General features: G+C 37.3%; 1 protein-coding gene across 7 annotated transcripts in view; it reads right to left on the bottom strand.

The window, feature by feature from the left end:
* The window catches only part of crocc2 (ciliary rootlet coiled-coil, rootletin family member 2), an 86,106-nt gene that overhangs the window by 18,193 nt on the left and 54,585 nt on the right, over window positions 1-13,328 (bottom strand). For all 7 annotated transcript variants that reach the window (XM_073954135.1, XM_073954133.1, XM_009302427.5 and 4 more), the window contains 10 exons: window positions 12,418-12,648; window positions 10,598-10,791; window positions 10,074-10,201; window positions 9,550-9,719; window positions 5,649-5,828; window positions 5,337-5,471; window positions 4,277-4,420; window positions 2,494-2,732; window positions 1,214-1,373; window positions 45-212 (listed from right to left, as the gene is read on the bottom strand). In XM_073954135.1, the coding sequence (XP_073810236.1) occupies window positions 45-212; window positions 1,214-1,373; window positions 2,494-2,732; window positions 4,277-4,420; window positions 5,337-5,471; window positions 5,649-5,828; window positions 9,550-9,719; window positions 10,074-10,201; window positions 10,598-10,791; window positions 12,418-12,648 (1,749 nt within the window). The remainder of the gene's footprint in view (window positions 1-44; window positions 213-1,213; window positions 1,374-2,493; window positions 2,733-4,276; window positions 4,421-5,336; window positions 5,472-5,648; window positions 5,829-9,549; window positions 9,720-10,073; window positions 10,202-10,597; window positions 10,792-12,417; window positions 12,649-13,328) is intronic.

The following is a 13,328-nucleotide window of genomic DNA, read 5'->3' as shown; positions in this document are numbered from 1 at the left end:
TTGTATGTGTGTATGGATCAATTTATGTCAGTTGTTTGGTATACCTCCTTCAGGGCCGCTTCTTTTCCAGCTTCACTTTCCAGTACTTTTTGTCTAAGGGTAAAGGTCTCCTTTCTCATTTCCTCTTCTCTCTGCTCTTCCTGAGTCAGTCTGGCCTGCATGTCACTCAACTCTTGACCTTGCTGAGCGCACTGGCCCTCCAATGTCTTCACCTGCTCATTCACACATCATTTTTCAGATCATTACTTTGACCTGGTAAAACAACATTTTATTCCTCTGGACATTATGTACAGTTGTATTCAAAATGATCAGCCCTCCACTGAAAGTTTCAACAGTGGTCTTTGCCACGATGACAGTGAATACTATTTTTCTAGTTATTAAGCAAGATGCTGGTATTCAGTTTATAGTGCATTTAAAAGGCTTAACTAGCTTAATTAGGTTGATAGGTTAATTAGGCAAGTTTATCATAACTGTGGTTTGCACTGAACTGGTAGAGTTTCTAGAAGCTGTCCTTTGTCAAATGCTAGAGCTATATCTTTTATATAATTCTCTGAAACACAATTAAAATTAAACTGTAAGCACTTCTCTTTTTGACCCATGTCCTTTGAAAGCCCAAAACCAAAAACAGAACAACCTTTGTTGAAATAGCAGTGTTCGGACGGCATTGTAGCTTTTTCTGCTTAAACATTCCAGCGCCTCTGGGCATCGCCCTTTGCTGCGCGGGGTGTATGCGCATTGTGAATGTGCGTAACCTGAAGCGTTTGTGATCTCACTAACTTTGAAGCATTTTTTGTATTCCCAAACTTTGTTCGCTGTAGGCTTTTCTAAGCTAACTCTGTAAAAGCCAATGTTTCCCTTTGCATTGAACTTTGAGCGTATTGAATTCAGAGATGTTGTTTATGTTTACACAGCTACATTACACAACAACTAAGGTCTAAAATATGATATCGTAGTGGACCACCCCTTTAAAAAACAAACAAAAAAAGAAAAAACAGACAAAATTAAAGAAGAGTATATCATAGGATATACTCTGAGAATTTCCTTGCTCCATTAAACATCAATTTAATAATAAAAAATTCACTGTTTGCCATTAACTTAAACTACTAACAATAGATTGACAAAAACACTTGTTCTGATATTTAGAATCAGAATTTACTGTTAATATACTAAAAAAAAAAAACTCCAAAAAAATATTGATTTCGCAAGTCCTGACCTGTCTTCGCAGTTCTTGTAGTTCTCTGCGTGCCTGTAAGCGAGATTTCTCAAGCTCGCGCATGTTGGTTCTCAGCTTTAGCACCTCCTGCTGGAGGGAGGACTTACACTCTTCTAACACTGTCAGCCTCTGGTCTTTCTCCTCTCCAACTCGCTTCAAACTGATAAATATATACAAAAAAAGGAACATTAATATATTTTTATGATGCTCATTTTATAAAGAAACTGCGACTTACAGGGAATGCTGGCCATTTGTATTTTGCTGTATTTAGGCTATGCCTTTGAGAGCATTTTATGTTTTTCTATAAATAAGTTAAGGGTGCTTTCACACCTGTCTTATTTAGTTTGGTTGAATTGCACTAGAGTTCGTTTTTCCTCTTGGTGCAATTGGTTTGGACAGGTGTGCATGTAGCAATCGTACTCGAGTACAAAAAGCAAAAAAAAAATGGACCAAAAAAGCGTACCAAGAACTCCTTGAAGAGGTAGTCTCGATATGCATTCAAACAAACCCTGTAACTAAAACAGGCCCAACCGCAAAAAGTACTGTGCCTTTTTGTACTAATCTAGCTGCTATAGGCTGATGCGCTGTGCATTATGGAGTGTGGAGGAAAAATATTTGTTGACAGCGCTTTACACACCATTTTAAACAGAAAGAGAGAGGGAAAAACATAACCTGATGGATCATTGATAATATTTCCGGAAGATGACCATGTCACAGTTTAGTTTAATTAATTCATGCCTCCTCCTAAAGTGACGATGCACCTTTGCCGTTTGTAATGCATCAAAACATTGTTTTTCAGGCGCAGCCACGCTTCATTCTCAAAATGTATAGTTTGTCTAAAGTTATATATACAAACTATAAAGTATACTATGAGCAGGGATACAATCAGTCAGCGCAGTTGCTCCTCCATAGTCAAAAGCGACATTTTGTGTCTGCCAGTTTTTGTTTGCTTGCGGGAGTTCCATTGGCATTTTCCCGCGTGTGAATTCAGATCAATCGAAAAGCAGTTTAGGAAATTTGTTTAGTAACATCTGGCCAATGAGTATTGTGGGTTTTGTCAGATGACTGCATTTTGGTTATTTTTAACTGGTTTGGACCAAAGCTATCAGTGTGGTGTGAAAAGGACCCAAAAGACGGCAATTGTTGCCCTTGGTCCGGACCAAATGAAACGAACTACAGATGTGAAAGCACCCTAAATCACATTCTCTTCTGGTCAAGCAAATAAAGATCAGTCATGTAACACAGAAGATTAGTATCTGATCAAGACGAAAATGCGAAACCTGTTGTTTTCAAACTCTACTCTCTTCAAAGCTGTTCGAAGTTCATGATTGGAAGTATTGATGGCCTCTTTCTCTCTCACAGCATCCCCTAAAGCTCTTTTGAGGTCTAAGCCCTCACGCCGCTGCTCATCTTTATCCTGCAAGCATTCCCTCAGCTCTCGATGAGCCTCGATCAGTTCTTTACGACCAGTGTCTCTGCTCTCCTCCACCTCACTCAGTTCCCTCTTCAAACGCTCTGCCTGAAAAAGACAAAGACAAGAAGGAAGTTGAAATTAAGCCAAACAATTCTTTGAATACAAAAGGATTGATGGTTTAAGATTTAATGATGATAACTTTAAATGTAACTTTAAAGTAAGGTACAGAAGTTTAGTGATGTGACATCCAGAGGAAGTGAAGAGTTCTAACAGTTGTATTTCTTACGTGGCACTGTTAAGCTGAGGACAATTCAGTTTAATTTTCCGTGAGATGAATGAAATGGAAATACAGCCTATTAGTAAAATTCCACAGCCTTGTTCCATTCAGCTTCTCAAAGCATGTGAGCATCAGGCTCATCCAAAGAGCTCTGCCTTCTTTCAACGCAGGAATTGAGGCCACATTCAACTGTGCACTTAAAAAGGTGTTCTTAGTGCATGTGAGATGGTTCAAATTGTCAAACACTTTCATCAGATACGCTCAGGGTGCAACTCCTCGGCCATGTAAACACACAGGAATATGACCCACATTCTGGTAATTGCTTGGCTACAGCTAATCATTTTACGGTGCATTTTTCTCCCCAAAATGCAGCCAGAATGTGAAGAGAAAAAAGGGAGAAGAAAAACAGAAAGACAGGACATGCTCCAAAGTCTGCCACACACAGCAGCTATGATGAGAAACATCGGCGGTGTGTACAAGCATGCTTAGATGCTGGTGTGTAAAATGTGTGTGGGTTTGTGTGTAAGTTCACTAGGCCACACAAGATGTTTTCTTCTCATAAATCCTAATTTAAAAAGAAATACGCCTGTGCCAAGTCTACACTGGTTAATTTCGGTGATAGGAAGGTTAAGTTAGCAAGACAGTCATCTGAAGTCATCTGTATTATAGTTGGGGCGGTGAATCCATTGAGAAGTAATTCATCATAGTAAAAAAAAAAAAAAACCGAGAGCACCTGTCTATTTGTGACTCCAGCTTTTACTTTTCATATCACAGAGAGAGCCTTTGCCTTTCATTTCTTTACATGGTTTTATCATCTCTTGGTAATTTGTCATTTTCTGGAGGAGGATTAAAGAAAATAATCAAACAAGAATTGAGAATTCATCCTTCTCTCTCATCTTTCCATCTCACTACAGCACATGGAGTCACATTTCGCCTTGTGTGCTTGTGGAAAGATTGTCCAAACAGCTAAATCTGTGGTCTGAGGTTTGTGCTGAGGTCAATTCCCAAGGTTGACCTTGAGCTTTAAAGACAGAAGTGTATACACACGTGAATACAAGCACAAACGTGTGCTGACCAGTCAAACTGGTGGCACCTGGAGCGTGCTCAAAACACAGTAACCAATGCCAAGTTCAACATGAATGTGTGCTAAATGGCTCTACACAGGCCTGCCCCTGGTAGGTACAAGCTGGACTCCTGCAGGCCCTAAACTGCTTCACGGCCCAACATAAACTGTCTTCTCTCCTAGCTTACATGACGTTGGTTCTTTGGCACCAGCACAAACAAAATTCACACAGCTCTCCTGGGTTGTATGTTTCTATGATAAATGTGTTTCTGTGAGCGAACAACTGGAATGTGAATCAGGTTGTGTGACCTCTTGGTGAGCCCCCTGCCACTGCGTAGACAGCTCTCTGATCTGCTCATTTAAGCTGCGCTCTGAAACTTCACGAGAACTCAGAGACTCCTCAAAACGAGACCGCAGGTTATGCAGCTCTGCCTGCAATCCTGAAGCTGTGTCCTACAGAGAGAAAAACAAATATAATACTATGATACTTTTTTTTTCATAAATCTACACAAATTACAGTGGAATTAAATATTTACAGTTTTGGCTATAGCACTAAAGTCATTGTCAGTTTATCGTATCATGCAAAATTCAGACAGATTCTCAAACTGCATCACATTAGATGTGAACAGAATCGAAAATCTGCAACAATCCAGCAACTTTTAAACAATTTATGATTTTGACTTCTTGTTATTCCACTCTTCAGTAAAAAATTTGTTTCAATGAAATGTGGAATAACTATATATATATATATATATATATATATATATATATATATATATATATATATATATATATATATATATATATATATATATATATATATATATAGTTGAAGTCAGAATCATTTAACGCTTTGAATTATTAGCCCCCCTGTTTATTTTTTTTCCCCAGTTTCTGTGTAAGGAAGAGCAGATTTTTTCAACACATTTCTAATCATAATAGTTTTAACAACTCATTTCTAATAACAGATTTATTTTAACATTGCCATGATCACCGAAAAGCATTGCGCTAGCTGAAACACAGAAAAAAATATGGCCAAATTAAGACTCAAAATCACTCCAGAGTGGCTAAAAAAATCCCCAACAGCACAAAAGGGATAACTTACATTACTGAGAAACAATAATAGCAACAATTTAGCTACAATAGTATTAAAAATAAAACATTTTAATTTGGTCATAATTTACATTCTGATAAAGATCAGTCTAGTGTGTGTGGTGCGTTCATGTCTCCAAACAGACTGCAACGGTTTTTATGTGAAATTCAATAAATATGTGAAAAACTTTCATCTTCATGCCGTAATGTAAAACTTTACAGTCCTAATCTAATAAGCATACAACAAGAACCACAGATATATTCAGATTTATTATACCTTGTCTTGCTCCTGTTTGCTCAGGAAATCTCTACGCATACGATCCTTTTCAAGGGCAGCTGCCTCCATGTCACGCTCGAGGGTGATTATGCGCTCAATAAGAGTCGCTTTCTCTGCCTCCTTTTCAGACAGAACCTGCCAATCAAACACAGTCATCCCTGAGTTAATGCTATGTGAACAAACTTGAGAGTCTTACCCATCTTATGTTTAAGGCCATTCGGGGTTACAGTCACACCTTTTGATCAGATTGAAAGTAAGTTGTCAAATGGTTTTTATTGTGTTCCTCTGAGTCACAGATATACACACACACACCTGCTGTTTATGGCTCTCGGCCTGCAGCAGGGACTCTGTACAGTGTTGCTGCAGTTTGGCTAGATCTTCCTGCAGCTGTTGCAGAACTCTGCGACTCTGTATGCGCAGCTCCTTGCACTCCGCCCGCAGCTGCGATTCTGCCTGCTCCCTCTGTGCGCACAAATCTGCATGCATGCGTTCCTGAGACATATAAGGCAGATGCAGGTGTTATAAGCATCCAAATACTCTCTTGATCCACAGGAGAGTTTTAAAGTTCAGGCTTATATCAAATGTGTCTTCTGCCAGAATTTTTGTGATGAATTAATAGTTGTATATCTACAGAGGTTTCACTATTTTTGTCTGATATATAGACAGGCTGTATTGCCTGCTAGTTTACTCCCTGTGTCTAGTGCCATCTTGTGCACTGTTCAAATTTACTACCCTTTTGTTATGTTACGGATGAAACATCCACTGAATTAAACTGCTGTAAAAATGTGTCAGATAAATATATTGTTTTTTTTTATTATTTTTTTTGCATAAATCTGTTAATCAACCTCCGTCCCGATTAAAACTTCTGATTTCTTTTTTTAAATTACAGGATTTTATGTCTTTATTTGTCAAATTCATAAATGATATCACTGATTTGGTGAAAAAAAAGAAGTATTTTCAATATAAAAAGTAATTGTGGACTGGATTTTATAACCTTTTATCACAGTCTTGGACATGTGAAAGACTAGTAACAATATTGTTTTTGATACATTGCACAGTTTTTTGTGCAGCATAAGACTTATTTTCTCCCTAATTTACTGTTGGTGGTTTTTGACTTTCATTATAACCACATTGTTTGATTACAAAACCATGACCCCATATAGTCATGCATTTTTGATTGTTCGTTTTTGATGGTTTTCTTTGTTGGGAAGATGTAAAATTTGTCATTTTTAATGTTGATCATCAGTTGGCACCATTAACCCTTTAAATAGGCCTGTGCAAAAAAAAAAAAAAAAAAAAAATAGTAGTTTTAATCGACTGAAGTTTATTTATATATATATAAATATATATATATATATAGTATATAATATAATATATTTATATATAGATAAATCTGTTAATGAACTTCAGTCCTGATTAAAACTACTAAATTGTTTAGAAAATCACATGATTTTATACTCCACATAACTCAATAACATCCAGAAACTGTGTTTTTTTGTTGTTGTTGCTTGTATATATTGTTTGTATATGTTGTGTATATATATATATATATATATATATATATATATATATATATATATATATATATATATATATATATATATATATATATATATATATATATATATATATATATATATATATATATATATATACACACACACACACACAAACAACATATACTGATGCAACTATCTGATGCATTTTACAGCAGTTTAATTCAGTGGATGTTTTCTTTCCAAACATAATAAAAAAGAGCAAATGTGCCCAGAGTGTATTGTTGAGTTTTTTAAAAAAATCTAAATGAGGCAGAATTAGATGTCACCAAAAATTATTGCACTAGCTGAAACACTGAAAAAGTTATGGTCAAATTACATTCAAAATCACCCCAGAGTGATAAAATCATCCCTAACAGTACATAAGGGTTAAAGGAACACTCCAATTACACTACAATTTATGGAATTTTACACATTTTAAAAAGTTGAGATAAGCCATTTCAGAATCCATTCAGCCGATCTTTGGGTCTGGAGGTGGCAACTTTAGCTTAGCTTAGCATAAATCATTGAATCAGATTAGACCATTAGCACCTAGCTTTAAAATCTTAATTTAAAATGTTTAGTAATTTTCCAATTTAAAGCTTGACTCTTCTGTAGTTACATCATGTATCAAGACTAACGGAAATTTCAAAGTTGTTATTTTCCAAGCTGATATGCTTATGCTCTCTTTCTGACGCATTAATAAAATAATTGTTAACCAGGCCTGCGACTGGCGCAATAATAAACTTTGCGGTTCTACTCTGCGGTTTTCACTTTTCAATGTACAAGTCATTTTTACATTAAAAAATACTTTTTTATATTAAAAAATGCTGTGGTCATTTTAAATATACTAGGCACATGTATATGTATATTGTGTATTCATAAACAGAAGATAAGTAGTACATACACAATTTACTGTTTAGATGTTTTAATACTTTTTTGCCTATAGTTTAGCCATTAAAACATCAGAAGTCTTTCACATTCACAAAAAAACACTTTGCTTTTTCATTTTAAAAATAAAGTGTATAATCAAAGACTACAGAATACACAAGACATGTCACTGGTATAGTTTTAAACAGGGAAATGTGTAACGTTCAGTAAGGCGAATGAAGCCCCGCCTAACAGTGCAGGAGTCAATCATCGATCAATATACACTGACGTTTTTCCGGGGGAGAAGCTTGAACCAGACATGTGCTTTCACTAAAGTTTTTATAGTCAACAAACACTAGAATCTCAGCGAATACCTGCTCAATAGAGATAATAAATATATCCACATAAAACTTCACATGTGAAATTTTGAATGAACCAAGTGCACTTAAAAACATACGTTTTTTGGTTTTGTAATCACTATGAAAAGAACGCAAGGTACAGTCCGTTCAGTCAAATACACATCACACGACAGAAGCAACTACTCAAATGCCCACAAACTTGTAAACAATGAGTCATTTTCGGAGAAGATTGACTATCAAGACCAAGTAGTGAATTACTTCAGAAGACCAGCGCGATCTGACAAAATAATATCGAGAGGATGATAATGTGTAAAACGGCCATAAATAAGGTTGGTGTTGTGATCACGTTTGTTTTCGGGTGCGCATGTGCATTAGCTTGGGCACCGTGAAAAAATGCTGATTTTGTTTGAGTCGAATGTTTAGAAAAAAAACTTGACGGTTGTTGTTTAATTTTATTGGTGATTCCAAATATGTAATGTAATCTTAAGTATGGCAAAAAGTTTTGGAGAATTTCACGTTTCACCATTTAGACAAAAGGTGCATCCCGAATTGCATACTTATGTACTATTTTATGTCATTTTGTAGTGTAAATAGTGTAAGTAGTGCATTCATACTGAAAACTCTCAAAAGAATAAGTGCAATTTAATTATCCGGATGCTGTACTTATTCAACCATTAAAAAGAAGTGTGTTATGTTAGAGACTTCATGCACTCCAACAGTCGCAGCTTTGCTCATGTAGCGGATGGGTGGAGCTATCGGGCGCACATGTTGGATTACTTTATTTATTTTGGATTGTGAAAGCAAAAAACACGAGAGTGATTATATCACCTCTTAATTGTGAATGCGGTTTTACTCATGGCAAGTATTATTTGGTACTTTTGTCATTTATTCACTAATTTGGCAACTGTCGAACGTCATCTGGGAAAAGGTTTAGTAAAAAAACAGTGTTCCATTTGGGACAACACTACATACATATACTATGCTGTTGAGTGTGTAAGTGCAAAAATACATAGTGCATAAGTGGACAGTGTACTTTACAGTGTGCCATCTGGGACGCAGCTAGAATGCCCGAGAGGCATTTCAAAGATGGCCCCCAAGTGAAATGACTTGCCTTATAGGGACTTTGGTATGGTATGATGCAACAGACTACTACGTAATAGTCCATTGTCAAACTTGCATGATTGCAGGATAACCCAATTGGCATGTCTAGAGCACAGAACAGTTGCAAAGAGGTTTGGATTGGATTTTTATGGACATATACTGTATGAGAGAGCCATTGTGAGTCAGCAAGCTTGCAACTACTAGTGATGCAACAGTTCACCTATTTTTGTACAATGCATTAAAACCCTGTAGATAAATACTCACTAAAAAAGGACTTTGTATAAAAATCATATTAATCAAATCAAATGCACTGATATACCCCTACATATTACAAAACTTCAAAATTACCTTGTGTTTTCGCTCAGTGTGCAGTTGCTCCTGATGGCTTTGCTGTGTTGTAATGAGCATTTCTTGTGCGTTTCTTTCTGCCTGAGCAAGCTTTAACTCTAAAGCCTGTTTCTCCTGCAAAGCCCGGGACATTTGCTGCTCTAGTTCACTTTGAACACTAGAAAGTTCACCTGTGCAGAGGGAAGAACAAGTAAACACACAGAGGAGAAATATGCTTTGTAATGAAAATATACATTAGGGACACACTCGGTTCCAGCATGCTGGAAACCTGAAATTATAAATGCTCTTAAGAATCATCATTACACAATATATGATGACAGCACAACACATAAATAGTACAGTGTGGATGATATCTGAGAGGGGACTTTGTTAAGCTCTAGAGAAATCCTCGACCGACCTCTCAGCTGTTCCCCAGTTCCGAGTAAAAATATGAGCCCCTTGTGGACTATAGCTGGGGCCCAGTGGCCAGTACACCCAGCCAAGTCAATGAGAGTAGGATAAAGGCTCCCTGGAGAGAAACTCACGCGTCAAGGACTTGTTAGCCTGCTGTAGACTAGCATTCTCTCCATCTAGTCTATCTCGTATGGCCTCTAGAGATGAGGCCAGTTCCTGCCTGTCCAACAGGCTTGACTCTAGAGACTCTCTCTCAGCCCTGAGCAAGAGGAAAAAGCAAGAGAGATGGAAAGGGAATACAAAGAAAAATAGGTTGAGTTTTGTGTAGATAATGAACGTCTTTAAATGGTTGTTTCTTTAGCTAACATCGTTCGGGACAGATGAGATGTTCTAAGGAGATGATTTATACAGCAAAACAGAGGCTTAACCTCATGGTGATTCTCTCGCAAAACAGACTAAGTGAAACTAGGAAGAGTTACATGATTGAAAAGGCCCAATTGATAATTACTCAAAAAAAAAAAAACATGCTGAAAACACAGGTGTTTTACTTTGCTCGCCAGGGTCAAACTCCAACATAAATACAAACACTTAGCCCATATAAACACATTAATGCACCAAATCCTACTCGCACTAAAACACTAACACACTGACTCACCGCAGAGCGGCTAGGTCTTGGGCCAGAGCCTTGGATTTACGTTGCTCTGAGGTGAGTTGCACTGTGAGATTGGCTTTGTCTCTTGCCAGTTCATCTCTCTCTTTGTAAGTCTTCTGCAGCAAGGCAGCGCTCAGCTCCATTTCTCTATGACATGCATTTAACTGTTCCTGCACAGCTTGTTTCTGCTTACTGGCCTACAAAACACACACACACATGGGTTTTCGTGATTTTCATTCAGAATAAATGCAAAGAAAATCCAGTGTTTGCTATTAGTAAGGTACAATCCCAATTCTACCCCTTAGCCCTTCCTTTTTGGGTGCTCACGTGAAGGGGTAGCGGTGTCCAAATTCTCTTTGGCTTGAAGGCATAGGGTTAAGGGGAGGGACTAAACAGATTTTTCAGGACTACACTCAAAACCAGGGGTACGAAAATTTTCCAGAATTAGGGAGATGCACAAAATAGTATTTTTTTGGCATTATAACAAATTTTTTACAACAAACAAGCTCATGTTTTAATACATTCATAACAGCGTTTGTGTTTTACGGTCGTACTTTAAAAAAACGTAAAAAAAAAAATAAATAAAAATTTCGCTATATATGATCCCTAATAATAACTTCTGTATAGTAGTCCCACAACATTCTGACACTCGATGACACTCGAATACCCTGTCAGAAAAGTCTAGTGGCTGGGAATGACCTTTTTACAGTGTCTGGTATAATGTTAATGGTGTTTTTGTATGTTAACATTGATGAATATGGCCAAGGTGTAAATGCACAGTACAGTTGCAATCTCATCGCCATGTTATATCGTTATAATAACATGTTATTGTTGCCTTCAGTGCTTTCCTAAAGATAAATACCAAAATATAACTGGAATAACTACAGCAGTAGTGATCGTTGATCTCATATGAAGCAAAAAACGCGATGACAAATGATGATGTGTTCAGGTGTGTGCAGTGTGCTGTCCCATTTCTTAGGGGTAAACTTTGGAGCCCTTCCCCTTCACACTTTGTTTCATGGGCCAAGTAGAAGGGGTAATGGTACAAAAATAGAGATGGGATTGGGCCTAAATCAATGTCATGGTTATGAGTCAAGTACTTAGACAATAATTTGGTGGTTTATCAATCAAGTGAAATCCCAGATTATGCCACTAACTGACCGCTGAGGAACAGCAGGCTTTTCAAATATTTTCCTGATTTGTTAAAACTTTCCCCACCGAGTCTGCACTAAACCAAACTAATAAAGGAAATTTTATTGAAGCTTTCTGCCAAGCAGGTCAACTGAAAAAGCAGCGAGTAAAATAAAGAAAGGACATGTTGCAAATAATGTACTGTACTAATAATTTAAATTATATCTTCAAGACTAAAATGGAAGTGACTGGTTTATGACAACTTGAAAACTCAACAGTTTTAACGTAGTGACACTTCAGTAAAACATGACTGTAGGTGTAGAAAAAAGAGAGCAGACAAATTCCACACTGTCTGTTGAGAAGACAGATCAACCTTGTGATTTACAGCTTTTCTCACTCAGTCTCTCTTACTGTGATATTACCCTTCTGTAATATCTATCTCTGCAGTCTTCCTGTCCTTCATTTGTACTCAAAATCCCCTTTGCCTCCCCCATTTAATTCCTTTGCCACTCATAAAACACACATGGGCCAAGATTCATATATGGAACTCTTGGAGGAAGGTGTTGAGTACCACGGCAGATGGGTCCAATATCTGCTCTTAACGTTTTAATGTGACAACAAGACCGATCAGAGCACAGCTGAGAGTTGTGAATCATGCTGCGCCCACTCTTTTTGCGAGGAGAACGGCTGACCTGGGCATGCTGCTCCTGGACTGAGCTTTTCTCTCTCTGCAGGAGGTTGTACTCTGCATCTAGGGTCATTTTGGCCTCTTGAAGGTGAATGTGTGAGGCCTCCAGAGCACGTTTCTCTGCCGTTAGGTCTAACAGCTCCTGCTGAAGTCGAGCTAGTTCCTCTCTGGCTGCCACTCTCTCTAGTTCTGCTTCCCGTCTACGCTCACCAAGCTCTGCTTTTTCAGCCTCGGCCTGGCGGCAGAAAAATTAAAAAACAAAGTATCATCATTAATTGATTTTAATGTCTGCCAGTCACTTTGTCATTGTTAATTACAATACATCCAAAAAATAATAAAAAAAACACAGCATAATTAAACAATAGACTAATAATAGCCTATTTATGTGAACACTATCTACTATATTAAAAACATTTACAAATTTTAGGTCAACAGGTAAAGCGTTGCAGAGTTTTGTTCTTTACATAAAAAAGACATGATGACCAAGATCTAACATTTTAGAACAAGACATCATTAATCGTTGCTTCTGAAATCTACTGATTAACTCAGAAAATGGCAATGGCACATGATTATGCAAACATTTTAAGATAAATAAAATCCTCAACCTTTTGTCTCACTACAATCCAACCCGCTCTTTAAAATCTCAAAACTCTACAAGCAAAGTCTACTAAAGGAAGTCGTGCCTTCTCATTTATGGCTCCTAAACTCTGGAATTGCCTTCCTAATAACGGCTGAGGCTCAGACGCACTCTCAGTTCAAAACTAAATTAAAGACCTATCTTTTTAGTAAAGCATACACACAATGCATCACATAACAGAATGATGCAGAATGATGCAGAATGGTGCTCTGTGCAGGTGAGTGGGCTTGACAAACCACCAATAGAACACACTCCTCCTGTCTTAATGCACCAAACAT

This window comes from Danio rerio, chromosome 6 (genome assembly GCF_049306965.1).
Source record: "Danio rerio strain Tuebingen ecotype United States chromosome 6, GRCz12tu, whole genome shotgun sequence".
Classification (NCBI taxonomy): domain Eukaryota; kingdom Metazoa; phylum Chordata; class Actinopteri; order Cypriniformes; family Danionidae; genus Danio; species Danio rerio.
The sequence above is the reverse complement of the archived record's forward strand: the minus strand, read 5'-3'. Positions and strand labels throughout refer to the sequence as shown.